This window comes from Struthio camelus, chromosome 15 (genome assembly GCF_040807025.1).
Source record: "Struthio camelus isolate bStrCam1 chromosome 15, bStrCam1.hap1, whole genome shotgun sequence".
NCBI classification, from domain to species: Eukaryota; Metazoa; Chordata; class Aves; order Struthioniformes; family Struthionidae; genus Struthio; species Struthio camelus.
Genome location: NC_090956.1, coordinates 2,334,916 through 2,355,569, shown reverse-complemented (window position 1 = coordinate 2,355,569; position 20,654 = coordinate 2,334,916). Strand labels below are relative to the sequence as shown.

General features: G+C 47.3%; 2 protein-coding genes across 5 annotated transcripts; one reads left to right on the top strand and one right to left on the bottom strand.

Moving 5' to 3' along the window:
- The first annotated feature begins 742 nt into the window (after positions 1–742).
- On the top strand, positions 743–17,766 carry CIAO3 (cytosolic iron-sulfur assembly component 3). Of its 3 annotated transcripts, none has more exons than XM_068908717.1 (11): positions 743–880; positions 2,369–2,464; positions 4,050–4,193; positions 4,534–4,666; positions 5,033–5,167; positions 5,514–5,632; positions 6,743–6,872; positions 7,123–7,195; positions 10,979–11,116; positions 12,134–12,291; positions 13,455–17,766. In XM_068908717.1, exons 1-11 carry the CDS (start codon positions 746–748, stop codon positions 13,691–13,693), a joined length of 1,500 nt encoding a protein of 499 aa, XP_068764818.1. In that variant the 5' UTR covers positions 743–745; the 3' UTR covers positions 13,694–17,766. The 3 variants fall into 3 exon arrangements, with proteins under 3 accessions (XP_068764818.1, XP_009664321.1, XP_068764820.1); XM_009666026.2 differs by lacking the exon at positions 743–880 and adding an exon at positions 1,787–2,162; XM_068908719.1 differs by lacking the exons at positions 743–880; positions 4,534–4,666 and adding an exon at positions 2,062–2,162 and having other exon boundaries at positions 5,017–5,167.
- Positions 15,469–20,420, bottom strand: HAGHL (hydroxyacylglutathione hydrolase like). 2 transcript variants are annotated; one of them, XM_068908720.1, is made up of 8 exons: positions 20,200–20,420; positions 19,852–19,916; positions 19,613–19,730; positions 19,379–19,487; positions 19,146–19,249; positions 18,956–19,057; positions 18,725–18,804; positions 15,469–18,498 (listed from the first exon to the last, which is right to left on the bottom strand). In XM_068908720.1, the coding sequence occupies exons 1-8, from the start codon at positions 20,302–20,304 to the stop codon at positions 18,333–18,335; spliced, it is 849 nt and encodes a 282-aa protein (XP_068764821.1). In that variant the 5' UTR covers positions 20,305–20,420; the 3' UTR covers positions 15,469–18,332. The 2 variants fall into 2 exon arrangements, with proteins under 2 accessions (XP_068764821.1, XP_068764822.1); XM_068908721.1 differs by lacking the exon at positions 18,956–19,057 and having other exon boundaries at positions 20,200–20,409.
- Between the last annotated feature and the right edge of the window lie 234 nt (positions 20,421–20,654).

Below are 20,654 nucleotides of genomic sequence, written 5' to 3'. Positions count from 1 at the left end.
CCTCACCTCAGCCTCACTCCTCCAAACGCTGCACCTAGCCTCCACGCCACGGCCACACTGCCTCTCGCTCACTGCACTCCAAACCAGCAGCACGCCTGCTCCACGCACCGCGCTCCCCGGCGCTCTACCCAATCTCCTTGGGAGCCCCTTCACACAGCCCTTTCCCCCCTGCCCTTGACACGCCCCAACACTACTAACACACTCCCAAACGCCCTTACCGGAACACAACCGGCACCGACAACACCTATTCCCTCCCCACCCTCCAACCCATCTTTCCACACCCACCCGCACAACTCAGCAGCCACTTCACCTTCACGCTTCAGGGCCACAGAAAGGAGGCGCGACAGCCTCAAACCGCCGCACCACAGGGGCACGAACCTCCCCCGCTGCCCTCCTGACACTAACCGCTCTGGGGGCGGAGCGCTCCGGGCCGGGGGCCGCTGTCCCCCCACCCCGGCCACCTGCTCTCCGCAGGGGCTCGCGGGCGCCCAGCCCAGGGCCGCCGCGACTGCCTCCCCACACGGCCCGCAGCCAACCTCGGCCTCGCACCCCGCGCTGCAGCCCAGCGGCCACCACGCGCCCCGCAGGCGGCCGGGCCCCGCCCCGCCCCGCCCCGCCCCGCCCCGCCCCGCAGCTCTGCCGCCACCGCCCTCGCCGCCATCATGGCGCCCGCCCCGGCCCCGCCCGAGCCCGACCCGCGCATGCGCGCTTCTTTACCACCCCCCCCCCCCCCCCGCGGCTGCTGATGCCGGCTTCGCTTTCCGGCAGCGCGGCGCTTTCCGGCAGCGCGGCGCGGTCCCCGCCGGCGGTCGCCATGGCGTCTCCCTTCAGCGGGGTGCTGCAGCTCACCGACCTGGACGACTTCATCGGGCCCTCCCAGGTGGGCGCGGGCCGCGAGGGCGGCGGGCCGCTTCCCCGCCAGCGCCGCCCGCCAAGGCCGCGGGAGATGGTTCCCGGCCGGGCCGGGGCCGCGGCTCCGGCTCCGGGCGGGGAAGGCCCCGCCGCGCTCCCGGGGCCTGGCCGGTGCCTCGGAGCGCGCAGGGCGCGAAGGGGCCGCGCCCGGCCCCCCTCTCCCTCCCCCTCCCCCAGTTCTGCCCGTGCTGCTCATTAGCGCAGTAAACGGAGGAAGCACAGAAATACCTCGCTGCTCCGTGCTGCCAGCGTGAGGGGTCGGGGAGGGCAGCAGCTGCAGAAAAGCCTTGTTCACACGCCCCGCTCAGCCCCATCTGGATCTAGGAACTGTCAACCTAGACAAAAAACAGCAGCAACGAAAAAAAACCAAAACAAAACGAAGAAACCGAGAAAAATTAAGCTTAGACGAGTTATCCGAGCCAGTACATGCACTTCACTGTTACCCAAGTGCCCATGCCAGGCTGCGGGAGAGGATGGCACCGAGATGGGAGCGAGCGGCAAAGAGAAGGCAAGGCTTTCTTGTCAGAGTCTTCCAGCACTAGCAAAGTTCCAGGTCAAGAAAAGCATAATCCTAGCGATGGTGGTTGACAGCAAATAGAGCAGAAGACAGTCTCCAAATGAGAGTAGTGAAACAGAGTAGAACGAACCCCCTTAACTCTCCTTGTTCCCCCTTTTCTGTTTCAAATGGAGAGATCCTTTGGATTGTTATGATTCAGGGAGCATAACTGAAGAAGCTTAACGACTCGTTCCTCGTAGGCTGTGAATCTTGCAGTAGTTGCAGCAACGATGTAGTCGAGCTGGACTCTAGGGGGAGAAACGTTTCAAGGTTTTGGCAGAGAAAGGACCGTAAAAGGCAAGGCGACTCCTGGCTGTTGGAGCAGGACATAGAGACAGAAGGTGCCTAAACAATAACAATCGCACAAAGTATAAAAACACCCTTGAGACTTCATCACAAAACAATGCAGCGAGCTGGAAGCAGTCCATCTGAAGTCGTCAGATTCCTTGCAGCATTAAATGAAGCTTCACTGGCACTAGCCCCGTGTTGACTGTAGTGACCACGCCTCCATTGGTTAAAATTTGCAGTGAGGAATGCATGATCTGTAGGGATTTTAGAGAGAAAAGGACTTTGCAGGCACACCCCTGTTCTTTTCAAGACCCCATAAAGCATAGCTGGCTTCTTCAGAGCAACAGCAAAACTGCCCTCTGGTTTTGGTATGATGTTGGAAAAGTGTTCCTTCTGTAAAAAGGGGGTAAGCAGTTTTTACTTTTACATTTCCCCTTGGTGGTCATAGATGCTGTAGAAAAATCGAGCGTACCTTAAGGTAGAATAAGTGGCATTTGCTCTTGAACCAGCCTTTGCTTTTGATCATTCCAGTTTCAATTGCATTTTTGCTGTGCTTTCTCTGCCACACAGCTCACCTCAGTTCCTCACTTTTGGACTTTATTTCTGTTTCAGGAATGTATCAAACCTGTAAAAGTTGAAAAAAAAACTGGGAAAGCAGCAGCTAAGATCAGGATTGAAGCAGATGGGAGCTACTTTCAGATCAGTCAGGTATGTGTGATTTTTTTTTGATTAATGTGTAAAATATCCAGAAAATGCAACTTTCTTGCTCGGTATTTAAATGCTACAGCTATTTACCACCTCACAGGGAACCAAGATGTAACAAAAATATTGCTCTTGTCATCAGCCTCCTCACATCTTTTTCCGGAGTCAAATTTGGAAAAATGGAAAAATACCAAACAACTGGGTTTTAACTACCCAGTTTTATAAGCCATATTTCTAATTTCATGTCTACCTTTTTGTTTCATGCTCTCAAACTCAGGTGTTAATTAATGATATTTTCAGTGCAAGAGCAGGTAAGCTGAGAAGTCTGTTTTCTTGCCATCGCTTCTCGAGTGCCTGGATTGCTAGATTATTTGAAACAATGCTTTTTCTTGTTATGTTATACAGTAGCGTGCTCAGTAACAAGGAGATTCATTTATATATTCTTTAACCTTTGTTTTTTTTTTTAATAATACCTTTTAAATGATTTGCTAAGCAGCATGCAGAATTCATAAACCTGTTGCTTCCAAATTATCGCAAGTTGTACTGAAGTATTTTCATATATATAGAGAGAAGTTGAGCTTTTCTTTGTTAACCAAACTGGGAGTTCATCTAGAGACAGTGCTTTTAATTTCAGGCTGTTGATTACCTTTTGAGTTACAAAGGCCAATACAGCATTTTCAAAGGAGTCTGGTTTCATATTTAAAACTTTCAATTTAAAAGTACTTCATCGCTCAGTCTGAGTTTATTGAGAAGTAACATTTAAAGAAGAGTCTCACTAGAAAGCTGATTTTTTCAGGTCAAATAATATTAAAAAATTCCTTCCAGCGCCATGCCAGACGCACTTTGACATGCCATCAGTGCCCGTGTAAGTTTTGCACACAGAATAACTGCAGAATATTCCTTAACAATGAAAAACGTTAGTGAGTTTGTAGCCTGGCTATGAAATCTCTTTAGAAAGAGTGAAAGTCAAGACTCTTGTGGAGCAACAGCCCTAGTAAAATTCAATAACACGAGCAACATCTGATAGACCTGGCATGCTTTCCCTAGCATTAATCCAAATATTGAATGCACGCTGGAGATCGGTGCTTAAGGGCCTGGGATCTCAGCAGTCTACAGTTTTGCCATTAAAAGTAGCAGCTACAATCTGTAGCAAGTCAGCCATTCCAACCCCAGTCTTCTGCCATGCACAGGTTGAAAAAGCAAACAAGATGGACCACATTTGCTTCCGGGAAAGTGTCACTTCAGTATTTTGGAGCAATGTCAACCCACCAGACAGCAGAAATAATTGTGGCGTAAACAACTCTTCTGTATTTGATGACAGCTGTAGTCTTGGTCTTACTAAAATTATTCTGAAGTTCCTCAATATCCATGTACACTTCTGTGTATACTGTAAAACAATCCTATTAAAAATCAACAGCTATTCAAAGATATTTGTCTTCCTCATCATGTTACCGAAAGGATTTTTTTAATGATAAACTGAGAGGCTGAAAAGGGCAACATCTTTGCTACTATATGTAGTAAAGATAGGAAAACTGCTGCTTGACTACTTCTGTACTGAGATCAGGACTGAATCTAATCCGTTTCTTTCTAGGATGGAGGAGCACAAAAACTGGAAAAGGCTAAAATTACTCTGAATGACTGTTTAGCTTGCAGTGGCTGCATTACATCAGCAGAGAGTGTTTTAATCACTCAACAGAGCCATGAAGAGCTGTACAAAATGCTAACTTTTAACAAGGTAGGTGACAAGAAGCAGCTAGGTAGGCTACAGAGTTTGAAAGTCTTCATAGTTTAGCATGGTGCATCTGCAAAAGCATGCATGAAGAGCAGCGCACATAAAAACTCGTTTCCAAGAATGAAGAATCTGAGCCGATTTGCAGTGCAGGGTTTTTCTCCCCAGTTGTGTTTAAAAGCGATGATAGGTTTGGAAAGGGCCTTTAATGTAGCAAATTAATGACGTGAAAGTTAAGGACAAAAGACTGGGAGATGTTTTTTGAAGTTCTAGCGTGCTAGTAGTGCTGTGTGTACCATAGTAATATTCTCTGCATAGTTAAGATATTTTTCTTACTGTTTTTTAGACTGCAGCTCCCAATGAACAGAAGTTGGTAGTAGTATCTGTTTCACCACAGTCCAGAGCTTCCCTAGCTGCAAGATGTAAAATGAATGTTCTGGAAACAGCAAAGAAGTTGACTACGTTCTTAAAGAGCTTAGGCAAGTGTGGGACTGCTGGGGTATACGTTAAACATAACTTTTATGAAGGCACAAGGGTGATGTGAATAGCCTCCTCATAGATGTGTAATGTTTCATAATTCATATTGGCTGAAATGTAAATTCTCTGCAACCTCAGTGGCATAATAAACTCAGAGTGATAGAAGGAAGGAGCTAAGTGATTTGCCATCCTCCTGTCACTCTTGCTGGTATCTTATGCTGACATACTAGAGAAGATCACTACATCAACTACAGCGATGCAAAACTGTGAGACACGTGTAGTTTTAACCCAGTTTGATTGGGGGCTTTGTTGTAGTTTGCTGTTTGTATCTTTCTTGTGGATTTTAACACAGATGCTGTGCTGCCTAGGTGTGCACTACGTATTTGACACAACTTTTTCAAGAAACTTCAGCCTACTGGAGAGCCAACGAGAGTTTGTAAAACGCTTTCGAAAGCGATCTGAAGACAAAAAGGCTTTGCCTATGCTAGCTTCTGCCTGTCCAGGTATAAGTATTCAATTAGTTGTGGAAGTAGTAATATTGCATACTAATAGTACACTAGAACATGCAAAATTCAGAAAGCTGATCGGAAGAGTTAATAGCAATACATTTACCAATGAGGAAATGATTAGTCTCTTCACAGTACAAAGAGATCTTGGTGTTAACAGCAGTAACAATCTGTACAGATACCTAATGATCTCTCTAAAGTTAGTCTTGTTTTGTTTCTGTGCTGAAGTGAGCCTGAAAAGAATAATTAGTGAGCAGTAAGCCAGAAGGCAGGGGAGAGGAAGAGGGATGCTTGTTTTTTTTAGTTTACTGCAGCTGTGTGCTAATTACACTTTTCTTCTCAGGTTGGATCTGCTATGCTGAGAAAACCCATGGCAGTTTCATCATTCCTTATATCAGTACTGCCAAGTCTCCACAGCAGGTCATGGGCTCCTTGATCAAAGGCCATTTTGCAGAACAGCAGGTGAGGGTCTGAAGTATACCATGCTTAATGATAAAATGCTAGAATTGGATACTTAAGCTTTCTTTCTTTTTTTTTTTTTTAAATGTTGCTACATGTTTACACTAGAGTTTAAAGGTAAAAAACCATCTTGCAGAACACCAAAGAGAGCATCTCTCCCTTCCATTTTATGTAATGAGAAGCTGGCAGTTGGGGCAATAACACTAAGTTCATGCTTCATGAACTACTTAAAAACCTGTGTATTAGTCAGGAATGTTAGAGAAACTGACTTTTCAGTGTCCTTGTGCTCCCATTTCACTTCTGTGTGTGGTATTTTCACATTGTTTAAAGATGGCAAATAAAATAATCCTCTCTGAAACAAAACTCCAGTCAGTGCATACGTGCAGATCATGTCTGTCTAAAAATTACTTGCTCTTTCCCAACTTCGTGTTCTGTTTCAGTTTGACTTAGTTCTGTTTTCCCCCTTTAACCTTTGGAATCTCTCCAGATGTAAATTTGATATTTAAAGACTACAGTCATACTAATAGCCCAGAGTTGTCAAGCAAGAAACTTGAGCACCATTTCTGATTGTATGATTTATTGTCCATTAACGAGCACTGGTTTAACACTTATATTAAATAAATGCTGACATCTGCATACTCATTACAAAAATTGGCAGCTACTGAGAACATTTGGCACAAGATACTAGAAACAACGGCCTTGAGTCAAAGACTTGTTTCCTTGGCCTAGACTTGTTTCTTGGATGGTCATGAGGTTTTGTCTGACTCCATTTGTTAGTTGCTGATGCGGGGGCTGGATTTTAATAGTGTGTAGGAAGTGCATCCTCTGACTGCATGATTAGAAATTCTTCACTGGCTAACTTTGTCTGAATCATGTGCACTAGCGAAAGGGGGAGGAAAAAGAATAAAAACACTATACTGTTGAAGTTTGCTACAAACTAAACTTGGGTTCTGCGAGAAGAAAAAACCCACATATTCATGTTCAAGTAATAAAGGAGAGTATTTCCAGAGGTGTGGTGGCATTAGCATCATCATTCTCGTTTATATCTGAGAAAGTCTCCCCCAAGAGTCTAATATCGACCAATCCAACTGCACAGCTTTATCTTTCTTCCAGCATTTAACACCTGACCAGATATACCATGTAACAGTAATGCCCTGTTATGACAAAAAGCTAGAGGCTTCAAGGCCAGACTTTTTCAACCAAGAGTACCAAACTCGAGATGTGGACTGTGTAATCACTACAGGTAAGTGAAACCAGAGGTAGCCTAGCTAATTTCTGGAAGCCTCAGAGCAGCGTTCACTTATTTTTTTTTTTAAATAATCCTTAGTCTCTAACAGACTATGTAATGCATGGATATTGCTTCTAAGTTCATTTTAATAATGCAGACTGTGCCCTGGTAAAGTTTGCAGATGCAGGTTTATGTACTGATCAGTAGATTTTGCTTTCCCTTCATCCCCAAAACAAGAGCTTTTACATCTGTGTTTGTGCTTTAGGAGAAGTGCTAAGGCTGTTGGAACAAGAAGGAATATCTCTATCAGATGTAGGTCCTGCTCCTTTGGATACCATGTAAGAACAAAGTTTCATTTGTGCTTTTGGTCGTATTCACCCAGTATTTATATTGGGTTCTTCAATAGAATTTGCTCTTCCATTGCCGTTCTATTTTACATAAGGCTGCATATGTTTGCATTTGATTTTTCTTTGTCCCCGATTTTGACTCAGTACAATTGCAACATATTCTGTGGAATAAGTATTTTATGCACATCTGCAGTTTTGGAGAATCTGAAACTGCTTGTTCTAGATTTGTTTAGGTAAATCAAGGATTAGTAGCTCTCACTAACTCAGTAGGATCGCCAGAATTAGCTCAGTAAGAGTATAATTGCAATATAATTGTATAGAGAAGTATAGATTGCATGGCGGTCTTACTTTAAGCACTGTTACAGTCTAGCTGATGAAATTCCACAAAAATGCATCTGCAAACTTTAAAAGTGAAAAAATTTTTTGTCATTGAGAAAAGTTTGCCAACGCATAGAAGTCTGTTACTGCACTGCACTCAGTTTGCCTGTATCTGTTCCTGGTTATCCAAGCTACTGTAAGGATTCCAGTAGTAAAGCGCAAATAAGAAACATTTAGATCACTTCAGCTGAGATCTCTAGGAGTCCTTATTTGTTAAGAAAGGAAAAAACATCACCCCCCCCACACACCACCACGAGATCTTAAACAAGAGCAAACCAGATGAGATTAAGTGCTTTAACTGAAAACTAACATCTGGTTAAAGGACAACTGCACAGAAACATAGCTTACTACAGAAACTTTAAAATCACGTTTTATCTATCTGAATTGCTGGTTCCACACCGATCATTAAACCAGAGCATTCTCTTCATCAGTTAAGTGACTTTATAGCACTTTAAATGCAGCTTTTCTGTTTATCAATGCAGAAAGTAACCTTAAGAAACACAAAGGCTACATATACAGTGACCTTTAAAATTTTTAAAAGATTAAGTGTATGATCCAAAAGTTGAGCGCTCAGGCACTTTAAATTTTTAAGGAAGGATTTTGGTACACTAGATATGCAGCAGATAGCACATGAGCAGAACGTGGCACTAATCCATTTGCAGTTCTTTTGTTTTAAAGTTTGGCTTATTTCTAAACAGTGTTTAAGACTTTCTAGTACATCAAAGTCCCATTGGCAGCCTTTGCTCAAGAGTCGCCTGAGCAGTGTATTTTGACAGAGTTGTGAAGGGAAGTGCCCTTGCATGAGACCTATTTCCTTGTGGGGGTTTTTTTTGTGTGTGTTTTTTTTTTTTTTAACTGGTTAGGAACATTGGTCACTGTTGTTATGGAAAAAAAGGAGACTAGGAGATAGAGGTTGCCTATTGCAATCCAGTCCCTTAAATTAAAGTCTGCTTAATTTTAAAAGACTAGACTAAATGAAAAGGTACTAGTTACAAATCTCATGTATATCTAGTTCTATATTCTTAACTAGACTTAAAAAGATCTAAAATAATATGCATGCACAGAGCCTTATTTTCTTCTGCTATGTTTCAGTGGATCAGTAGGTACACATTTCCTATAACACATTGAACCATTGCTGTAGAACTGAACAGATTCTCATTCACAGTCTCAAGAGGAAAGAGGACTTCCTTAAGGGGAATAAATTGAGCCAGTAGTCATTCTTTTTCCATTTACTTATGGCTATGACTGATCTTGTTTCCTTATTATGTCTACCTTGTAACATATGGGTGACATAACAATATTCCAGCTTTGCATCATCTGATATTATTTAAAACTAAAATGCTTCAGACAGGTTTGGAGAACTTTAGGAACTTTGAGACTGTAGCATGGATGTGAACTTTTTTTAATGTTAGCGTTAGGCTCATACGCTGAGGAACGTTATACCAATATATGTTAGAATATGAATGGAAAGCAATGGAGTTTTACTAGCACGGATCTGTCTACAGACACTTTTTCCCTCTTCAAGCATCTTTTTTCCTGATATAGCTTACATTCAAATTGCTTTCAAGTCAAAAATGGAGGAAAAAAAAGTATCTTCAGCTAGAATAAATGTCTACATCGTTAAGTCCCAGAAGTACAACTTTAAAAGTTACCCACATACACAAACACTTCATTTCTACCTGCTTTATTGTTACACAATTAACAGAAATTTGAGAAAGATTTTGAAGTGTTTGAATGCATTAGGAAATAACATTATGGAAGTGTCAGTTATAACCCAGAACAAAATGTCTAATTACTTGATAAATATCTCTGGCTAGCTGCTTTGAAGTACATTCTGAGTGCTAGGCCTCATGCTTGTGGTGATAAAGTGCCTCTGTGACCTTTTGCTAGCTTTAAGCTACTCGGTAAATTGCCTGGTTACGAACAGCACGTATTCCATAGAACTCGGAGCGTTAACAGAAGCAGTCCAATGGCTGTTGTTCCACTTATCCTCCAGCACGTGGAAAAGCCCATTAAGAGGTTATTACATTTGGCAGCAAGAATGAGATAAAGTGCCAGAAATCTCAGAACTTTTGCTGGTATAACTGTTTGCTCCAGGCAGCACTGAAACCTTACTGGCAGCCTCATTTTCAGAGAGCAGCAGTACGTGAGGCTAGACACACTGAAACGTTTCATTAATGAATCTCAGTTCCTGTAAACAAGACTGAATTAAAAATAGTTTCTGAAGGTGATTACAGGCTAAAGCTTATCTCCTGTAGTTCTTCTAAAGCTGAGATATTATCTGCAAGAGGCAACATCTTCAATTGGACTGGAAATTATTTGGCCTGAATTCAAGTGCTTTCCCTTCTGCAGCTGTTAGAATACAAGTGTCACTGCCTGATGAGTGCTTATAAGCGTATCCCTCATCTTATTATTCTCCCATGAGAAAAGCCATTGTTGTGGCTTCCATCTGGTGAGCTATTCTCAAGAAACATAATCGTGACCTCTGAATAGTTGTGGTATTTTAGCATATCATTGAGATGGAATTACTAGTGCAGAACTTCTTTTAGTATAATTTGACAAAGATGCGTTGAACTTGAAGAGTCTGTTGAAGATGGCCACGTAGAGAACAAATGCCATGGCATCATTAATTTTGTTCATCTTTGTTACATAAGTTTTATTAAGCATATGAAACCAGAGCAACACAAGTTTCATCTCTCCATGCTTGTAGTTATAGCATTAACACTTCCCCAGAAGTGTTTTGGTATGTCCCAGCAAACAGATCTAAAGCAGCTGGTTTCAACAATTGTGTTGTAATGCAAAATTAGACCTTTCAATAGTGAACTCGGCTGTTTATGCCGCAGAAAGCTTTAGCACTGGTGAGATGGCTGAGACAGGACTCCTCCTAGTTTGTGTTCTCCTGGAGAAGTGTGCATTGCATAGGTCCGTACCACCAATACTTAGAAATTAGGGGAAGAAAAAATGAAGTATAGCCCAGGGTGTTCTCAGAGATACTAAATAGAAAGCTAACAAGCCTTGTCATGGAAGGCAATGGAGCATTTCCACTCTGCTTATCCGAAGCACGCTAGACAGCATAGTGTTAAATGTAGAGGGCCCTGAAGCTATAAATAGTCAGTTCCCAGGAGAAAGGGAAAGGCTAAGAGTTCTAAGGGAGCTAATCTATGCCTTGTTCTGTTGCTTTTGAACTCCATGAACCTTTGTATTTGCTCTGTGAGCAAGTCTACTATCAAAAACCTCACAGGGCTAAAAGCATAATGCTTTTGGTAGTAGTAGCAGCATTGAAGCTATTTCAGCATTGACATAATTGAACTCATTTGCTTCAAAGAACAATGGACTTGGTGCTGGCTGTTCTATTGAGGAGCCCCTAAAACAGATTCTCTTTCTTCTTCCTCTCAGGTTTAGCAGTATTACTGAAGAGGAGCTCACTAGCCATTCGGGAGGTGGTTCTGGTGGCTATTTGGAGCACGTATACAAGTATGCAGCAAAGGAACTTTTTGGAATTCAAGTGGATACAATTCAGTACAAGCCTTTAAAGTAAGAAGTTAAAGCCTTACATAAAGTACTATTTTTATTGTAATTCTGTTTATGCTGTTATCTTGCTGATGGCTGAAAATTTCTTTGCAATGTTAAAGATTTTACTTCAAGGCATGGGAATTGGCGTCTCACTCCCACAGTTGCTGAGCAATAAATCAGCCAGCACTCTGTGCAGCCTTTTCCCTTGGAGACTTCTAGCCCCTTCACCACCCACACACTTTATTTTGGCCTGGTGGATTTTCCCAGTATCAAGCTACAGACAGTTTCTAGAGCAATTTAGATGACAGAGCTCATATGGATTTGAGCTCTCTCACCTGTGATCAGATCACTGAAGTAGATTCATCATTAATTTAACCATCACAGAACAGAAAGCCAGGTGTCAGGACTCTAAGGTTCCACTTTAGTCATATTGTGGTAAGACAAAGTAAAACAAGCCACTTGAACTTGGACATAAGCGGCACATTTAAACCAAGATTCTACTAGCTTCCTAGTTATTACCTCAATGTACTCTTTGTAATGAATTACATACCTAGTTAGTGATATTGACGGTTAGGATTCTCTAGTCTATTTCCACTGATGTTAGGAGTGGGAAAACCTTCAATAGTGGTTTAACTCCCTGGTGTTACAACCAGCTACGATTTGAAATAGTTTCTTTGAAAGGCCTCACTGATGTGCAGGTTGGTAGAAGTCAACTCAGAAAACCCATCACAATGAGACTTTTTAGTTTGAGCTCCGTTTGCCTAGATTTTAAGGATTTATTCAATGGGAGTGTTCTTCAGCAAACTCGATTCACAGGGCAGTTGCTCAAACAGGATCTGAAAATAATTGTAGCCTCTAATACAACTGAGTCTTTGTAAGCTAGTTCTTTCATCTGACTTGTCTGGGGGGAGGGGGCAAAGAATTAGGACACTTTTCTTGAACAGGACTTAGCAAAGAACTTAATTTCAGCACAGTATTTTCTGGAAGTTTAATAGAAGTTAATTTAGATAAGACTTTTTGTTTGCTTTTGTTCCTCAGAAACAAGGACTTCCAGGAGGTGACACTGGAGAAGGATGGAGTAGTCCTGCTCCAGTTTGCTTTGGCATATGGATTTCGAAACATACAAAACTTAGTGCAAAAACTGAAACGAGGGAAATCACCCTACCACTATGTTGAAGTCATGGCTTGCCCATCAGGTAAGGCTACATAGGAATTTCACTGTTAGAATTCATAGCTGTAGGAAGCTAGATGAAACTGTCACTGAAGTACAAGAAACACAGGCAGTTTCTCACATCCTGAATATTGTGGCAAAGCCTTCAAACCTCTAAGACATGATAGTCACTGCATCAAGATTTCAAAGTTGTTTGCCTGTATATTTGCTATCTAGAAGCTAACAATTTTTCAGGATTTAAGTGGTTACAGTTAAAAAATTAATATTGAAACTAGTACCCCTAATGCTTTTAGGGAGGTTCTCCTCACTCCGTAAACTCTGATACATGGAAAGACTCTACCTCCGAAACTGTGCAAAGGTTAACATTATACTTCTAGAGAGTGCTTGCTATGGCTGGTGAGGAAGGTCTTTTTCTACCTATTTTCTTCTCTTTTCTACTTTTTGTAACCCCTTCCCTCCCACCGCAATTCTCTTTAAATCTACTAGTAGAAAGCTGAGGCAGCTCAATTCATATTTCAGCTCTGACTTGTTTGTGACAGACAAGAACACAGTGCCAGCAGTGATGCTGAGCCACCCTTTGCTCTCTCTGGGCAACATTCTCTCCCTGAGGATCTGTACAGCTCTCACTCAGCTCATAAGGTTGCTCAGTACTAGGAACAGACCACTGAGAGCAACTACACATTACATGGCCTGACCCTTTCATCACATCTGCATCAGAACAGCAAATCCAGAACCATATCCCAGGAATGTTTGTCTTACCTTCAGTTAAGGCACTAAGGCTGTTCTCACTTGAGCTACATCCTAGCCCCCACCAAAGAGGTAAAATTAGAACCACAATTGCTTGCTTCCTCCATATCTTATATCTCCCTGGTGCTTTCCCAGCATGCCTTGGCAGCTCTCCTCTCACACCTGGGCCATATATTGAATTAGGATTGGGTCACGCTAGGCCAATAATTTTCCCTCTAGGGCCACTGCTTGCCCTGCTGGTGTTAGATAACTGAGGAGGAAAACACAATTATAGTAGTGCTTTCATGTCTGAAACTTGGCTCTCAGCTGTAGAGTAAGTTAAATACAAGCATTTTCTAACTGTTCAACTTAGTTTTCTTAGCTATAGGGTTTTTTTTTTTTCCTGTTAAAACTGAAGTAGTTTCTAAACTCAGTGACGTTTTCTCACTTTGTTGCGCGTAGGCTGTTTAAATGGAGGTGGTCAGATCAAAATTGAAGGTGAATCCAGCAAGGACTGGCTTCAGCAAGTTGAGAAGCTGTATGAGTCTCTCAAGACTGAAATTCCAGAGGAGAATCAGACTGTAAATGAGCTGTATGAACACTGGCTAGGTGGCATGGATTCAGAAAAGGCTGGAAAAGCATTGCATACAGAGTACCATGCAGTGGAGAAAACAAGCACTGGATTTAATATCAAATGGTGAAGACTTGACTGTGGCAGCAAATCTGTGAAGCCTACATAAAGAGATATGCAGTGCCTTTTAAAATCAGTTGTATTTATTTAAGATTCTCAAAAGACAGCTGCAGTTCTAGGTCATCACTGGGAAACCACAATTTCTGTCTAGCATTAGTGATGAGAAGGTAATGTGTATATAGGCAGGTAATCTTAATTCCTACAGCTTTATAATTATTGAAATGATGAAAATAAAAAACAAACACTGACTTAAAATATACATTAAAAGAAGCAGCAATGCATCCTAGCCTCTAGACAGTCCTTATGAACTAAACCTGCTCTTCCTATACAACCCTTACTTTTATGACAACTGATGAATTTTGGGCAATGAAGGATTTGCCTTGCAGTAGACTGTGACCTCATTGAGATGAGCTTTATGCTACATCAGAGTATTGCTAATCCAGGCCTTGCTGTATTTTCACAGCACTAAGTTTTATGGCTGTCTCTTTTTCAGACATCCTCATTTAGTTAGAAATGGTCTCTTTAGACCTTGGGTTCTGATTTTTCATTTCACTGCCCCTGACTGGATGCCCTTGAGGTCCAGCTGCAGTATCTTTGCACTGTCAAATGGAGTGGGTGCCAGCAGCCTGTAATCATATGAGGAACATCATTTCAAGGGCTGTTTTAGTGCCTACTGCAATGTGATCTGAATGAATGTTTAAGAAGAAAAATCTAAAGGTTTTTTTTCCTTTAATTATAATAACCATCTATAACTGTGGGCAATTACACACCTCTCTCTCTCGTGCTCTCTCTAAATACATAGGACAGAGAGTAACAGAACTGTCACATCTACCCCTGCCTCAACAATAGTTTACTGGTGGCTAATATTCCTAAATTCAGAGAAAACAAATTAATTTTTTAGAGTGTTTAAATTAAGAATTTATTGCCATCTTTCCTTTCCACAAAGGACGAACCGTCCTTGATGTCTCTGAAAGCTGTTACTTTACAAAAGTTAATAGAGTAAGAAGGCTGTGAGATTTAATCATTGCAAAAAAGTAATTCACCAGAACAAAGGGGTTAGTAAAAATACAGTCTTGTGTAATGTAGTGTATCAAGATGCCTTGCTAGAGACTTGTGAATGTGAAAGAGATTTGGTTTTTCATTATTGCAGATGAAATGTGCTCATCTTGTTGTGTGTATTTTTACATATGGTATTTTGAGAACTATTTACAAAAAAAAAAAAAAAACCCACACCCTATGAATGACTCTGTTTTGGTCTTTCTTAATTTGAATGTCAGGTTTTTCAAAGTGACAGCACATCTGGGGAGGGGAAACTCAGTGGGAGAAGTGGCGGCTGTACCTGAATTCAAGGGGGAGGGATGCAGTCAGATGTGGAATCTCTTTCTGTGACTGCTGTAGCTGCCAGTGAGCGTGAACTTAAAAATCACATTCTTCTCTCACTTCAAAATATTTCTCCTTCTCCCGTTACTGCTATAGGAGGAAGGACTATGAAGAAAGCACTGTTAAGTGAACAAAAAATGAAAATAAAGCTGTCACAGTGCTTTGTTCCTTCAGAGTACATGCAAACAGATGGAGATGATTGCTGCACCTAGCCCAGATTCAAACCTTGCTCAGATGCTCTTTAACGATAACCTTCATTCAGTTGCTGTGGACCTTGAGCTTATGCCTGTCATAAAGCAAAGCTGTCAGACCTTGAACAGCCTCTTAGAGCAGCTTTGCTGACTACACTTTACTGTGTCCCTTTCAAAGCCTCATCCAGTCTTTATTAAAAATAAGCCAGCAATGTACAACATATTTTTAAATGTTTTTAATTAAAGTGTAATATAATTTCACGTGTTGCTCATTAATTAGTGAGTTCACAGTGTTCATGAGGCAAGAATCTCCTACTGCTTCCCCCACCCTTCCCTCTCCACTTTACAAGCAAGTTGGTAGTTTTATTGAATGCCCTTTTCCTTGCATAGTTTTACAATGCACAGTGTTTAGCTAAACCATAAAATTTTTAACTACAGCAAGAAATTCCAGTGCTCATGCAAAGTCAGTCAAATACACGGAAGTGCTGTGACTCTACCCTTTGTACGTCAGTGCAAAAGAAACATATTCAGTTTTGCTTGAGAACATGCATGTCAGGCCAGAAGCACTCAAATAAACAAAGCTAAATTAGCTGCAGATTAAACAGCTGAGGATCTCTGTTTTGTCTCTTCCCCAGTTACCAGGTTACCAACATACACGTTGCTAAAGCCGTGAAAAGAGACTCCACGCAGAAGGCACCTAGCCTGCAGCGCCTATGGACGTTCCCAAGTATCTTTACTGTGGTATCAAGAACAGCTTGACTTTCTCCCAGGCTTTGAGCTCCCTGCTGCTACTATCACAATTAGCATATTTAATGCTAGTTCGGGCACCCTGCCCCTCCGCACACGTGTGTGCATCTTGGATCACAGTATAAGTAAACCCAGCGGCGCACCCAGGCACATCGTGGGGAACCGATGAATGCCTGTCAGTGCATCAGCTGCAAACAAACTGTACCATTACAGTTAAGCAGAACAAGTCTAGTAGTGAGACAACTTGTGCAGCAGGATTAATTCTTCCCCTCCTACGAGGGGAGAGTAAATTATAACAATACAACTTTAAAAAAAGGGGAGGGGGGAATAAAAATTTTGTCACGTTTCTCACAATGGAAGAAATGGCCATAAACCAGGCCTTAATGGTAACAAATTCATTTAGATCCATAGTCCACGCATGAAAGATCCTGAAGTCAACTCTATTCCAGTGTTAGGAGCTATAAAATTTATAATCAAAGCTGCTTAAAAAGCCAGCCTACAGTACGGGCCAACTCCTCCGTTTGCTGCTCTGTGTTTTCATTCGAACTATGCAAAGTAGGTGTAAACTCAGCAACACCAAGACAATTATTCACACGCACTTGGCACTTTGATGTAAAGAAGAAACCCAGAGACTCGTACAAGGGTCCCATATGGAGTAACCTGCTCAAAAACTGCCCCATCAAAGGTATTTTCAAAGCTATTTACAGAGGCACCATCAAGCCCCCATTTTTTTCCCCCAAAAAGGAATTCACATGGCTCAGTTTTGTAATAAACCTCCCCACCACTTGCAAAATAAAAGCTCTGCACATTTTTCAAACTTTTAAAAAAAAGAGTATTGATATTGCACAAACAACTCAGAACATTGCAAGCTGAAGAGCTTTAAGAGTCCCAGCTGCTCTCTCGTTTTTATTCTAAATAAAAGGCAATGTAAATATAAGGTTCCTCCAAAACATTTTCCTTCTCCAATTTTCTAGCTATCTTGAAAAAAAAGGTAACACATGAAGGACAAGTGGCAGCACGTTGCTGCTTGCTGACTAACAACTGACGCACCTTGAAAAGCCTAAAGCGATCCTCTAGTCCGCTGCCCGCAGGTCAGCACGCGCCGAAAGCCTCGCTGGACCGAGCCCCGGAGCGGCGCGCTGCTCCCAGGTACCCGCCGCCTGCGCTCTCCCTCGATAACGGTGCTCCCCTAAAAAGCCAGTGGGTTGGAGCACGCTTTCCTCCGGCCTGAACTCCCCAACGTGCTGCGCAAGGGTCGAGCAGTTCGGGTGGCTGCACTGAGTTAGCGAGCGTGCTGCAAGTCCTTACGCAATGTTTTATTTTGGCCTACTGAAAAGCAAAACAAAACCAAACCCCCAAACCCCACTACGCTGGTGGGGGGGTCACAGGGTTTCTTCTCCTGCGCGCCGCTTCTGCCTCCGCACCCTCGCGGCAGCCTGGCCGGCACGGCCGCAGCCGCGGGGACGCCGGCGGCGCGGGCTCAGCCAGGAGGGCTTCAGCTCCCGCGCGGCCCTGCCAAAAAGCTCTGCCCAAACTGGCCGCCCAGGGCAGCCGAGGCGGCGCTCCAGTCCCGCGGGGCCCCAGGCAGGACAGCAAAAGAGCCCGGGGTCTCCCGCCTGCTCCGTGGGGGGACGGTGCCAGGCATCCCCCCCCCCACTCCCATCCCCTACCCTGCCCCTTGGCCGGGGCGGCCCCGGCTCCCCCGGAGCAGCAGCGCATCCTGCGCCAGCCGCATCCCCATGGCGGGGTCGATCCGCGGGGCTGCGTTCGCTGAAGACGGCGTTGGCCGGCCCGCTGCTGGGAAGGGGAGCTCAGCACCGCGCCGGCACGGCCACGTCCCACCGAGCCCGGGCAAGGGCTGCTCGCAGAAGGACAAGAGCAGCCGCGGGCACGGCCAAAGCGGGGGCCCCTCGGCGACCGCCCTTCTCCCGGGAGGGAGTTGAAGCATTAAAGCACCTTATTCTGCAGCCGCCGCAGCCAGGTGCAAGGGCTCAACCCCGACCCCAAGGCGAGCAAGGCAGTTGCGTGCAGCCCGCGGCCGGCGCGGGGCCGCCGTTCGCCCCCGCGCTGTTTCCCGGGGGCTGCGGGAATCGGGCAACGCTCCGAGGGGAGGGAAGCGAGCAACAAAAGAACAGGAGCAAAACGAGCAGGTTCAAGACAGAAACCACTTCCCAATAGCAAGGCAGGAGTCTTGCGGGGCCAAGTTTAAAGCTAGAGGGGACACGGCCCCGTGAGCAGCACGGGGAGCCCCGCCGGGATCGGGATTGGGATGCTGCGTGTCCGCAGCCGTCCCCACGCGGCTCCTCCGGGAGCGGCTGCCGCCGCCGCGGCTCACTTCTTCTCCAGGAAGGGGCTGAAAAGTCCCCACTCAAGCGCAAGCATGGCCTGGGGATTCGGCCTCTCCTTGGGCTTCTTGAAGTTATCCTTCTCGGTGCGGAGGGTCCTCAGCACCTCCACCGGGTCCGTCTTGCCCGTGAACTTCTGCAAAGGCTCCTCCCTGCAACGGAGACCGGCTCTGCTCGGGGACCGCGGGGCGGCCCGGCTGCCCGGGGAGGGACGCGGGGGACGTGCCACCCTTGCGGGCCCCCCCCCGGGGACTGCCCAGCAGGCAGCAAAGCCCCCCCCCCCCCCCCCGGAGAAGGGGTGAGGCGGAGGGACGAGGGGAGCCGGGGGCTGCTCCCCTCGGGGCCGCCCGTCCCGCCGGGGCGCCGGGCGCCACTTACGTGACCCGCAGGAAGGGGTTGTAGAGGAACTCCTCCTGCAGCGTGGAGGGCACCGTGGGCAAGTCCTCGTCGTCCCGGCGCTGCCGAGAGAGCTGACATCAGCCAGGGCCCCCGCCGACGCGGGGAACGGGGCCCGAGGCACCGGCACGGCCCGAGGAGCGGCGCGAACCGGACACCGGGCCTGGGCCGCGGGAGCCCGGCAGAGCGGCCAGCACGAGCAGGGACGCTCACTTTGGCCCAGGCAAGTTTCTTCTTCACTACTTCGTTCTCTGGCTCCACTTTCAAGGCAAACTTGAGGTTGCGCACGGTGTATTCATGGCCGCAGAACACCTTCTGCAACGCCGACAGGAAACGCGGCGGATGCACAGCCCGCTGCCGGCGCCCGGCGCCGCCGCCGGCAGGCCGCGGGCCCGGCACTCACCGTCTCCTTCGGCAAAGCGCTCAGGACGCCGGTCAGGTTGGCGTACATCTGCTCGGCCGTGCCCTCGCAGAGCCTCCCGCAGCCGCCCACGAAGAGCGTGTCGCCTGGAGGCGGCGGGGAGCGGAGGGCACGGCGGGGAGGCCGCTAGCGCCGGGGCGCCCGCCCGCCGCGCCCCGGGCCGGCTCCGCGGGGACGGAGCCGGCCGAAAGCAGAGCAGGGCGGCGGGGACGTACCTGAGAAGAGAGCCGGCGCGTCCGGGGACTCGTCCTCCCACATGAAGTAGCACACGTGGCCCGAAGTGTGGCCCGGCGTGAAGAGGCATCGCACCCGGATGGCGCCGAACTGGGCAGGGAGCGTCAGGGCCCGGCGCCGGACGGAGGCGCCCGGAGTTCGGCCGGGCCCCAAACCCGACCCCAAACCCGAACCTCGGCTCCCTCCCGCCGTGGCCCCCCCCCCCCCCCACGTACCGTCAGCTCCTCGCCGTGGGTCACCCGGTGCGTCAGGCCGCCGATGCGCTGGTCGGCGCCGTACACCCGCAGGCCGGGGCACAGCCGCGCCAGCTCCTCGTTGCCCCTGGCGTGGTCCCTGCGCCGGCGGCGAAGGGCATCGGCATCGCGGGACACCCACCCACCCCCAAACCCCCCCCCCCACGCCGGCCCCGGGTGCGAGCGGGGCCGTGGCGGCACCCACCCGCCGCAGCGCTTACCAGTGGTGGTGGGTGGTCAGCACCGCTCTCAGCACCGCCTCTTCTCGCCGGATGATTTCCAGCAGCTAAAACCAAGCGGGGAAGAGACGGAGGTGTCAGGGCAAGGGGGAGACGGGGCGGCCCGGGCGGGGGGGGCTCTAAACCAGACCTGTGCCGCCCCGCTGCCGGGGCCTCGCGCCCGCCGCGCCGCCCTGCCGCTGCCTCCCCGCACGCGGCCCTTCCTCGGCCCCCGCCGGGGCCGAAGCTCCGTTTCGGGTTGTTCGGGCCGGCTTTGGGGACTCGCGAGAATTTCGGCCAAGGGGGCAGCGAGGGCCCCGGCGGTTGCCGGCTGCCGCTGCCACGGCTCACCCGTCTCGGCACGGCGGCGTCCACGGCCACGGCCTCCCTGGTGCTCTCCTCGATGACCAGGTACATGTAGTTGTCCTCCAGGACCGAGATCACCTTCACCTTCATGGTGCCGCGGGGCCGCCGGGAGCTGCCGCGCAAACGCGGGCACCGCCGCCAAGGGGGGGGGAGGCGGGGCCGGCGCCGGCCCCACGCGCGACAGCGGCGCCGCGGAGGCGCTGCCCGGCCCCACGCGCGGCGCCGCGGCGGGGGCGCTGCCCGGCCCCGCGCAGCTCTGGGAGCGAAGGCTGCGGCCCCGCCGCGCGCGCCCCCTCCACCCCCACCCCCGCGGAGCCCACGCGAGACGCGGCCCCGCGCGGCCGCTACCGGAGCTCGGCGCGGCGCGGCCGGTCCCTCCCCCGGGCGGACACGTCCCGCCCCTCCCCGTGCAACGCCGGGGCGGGTCGCGGGCGGGGAGA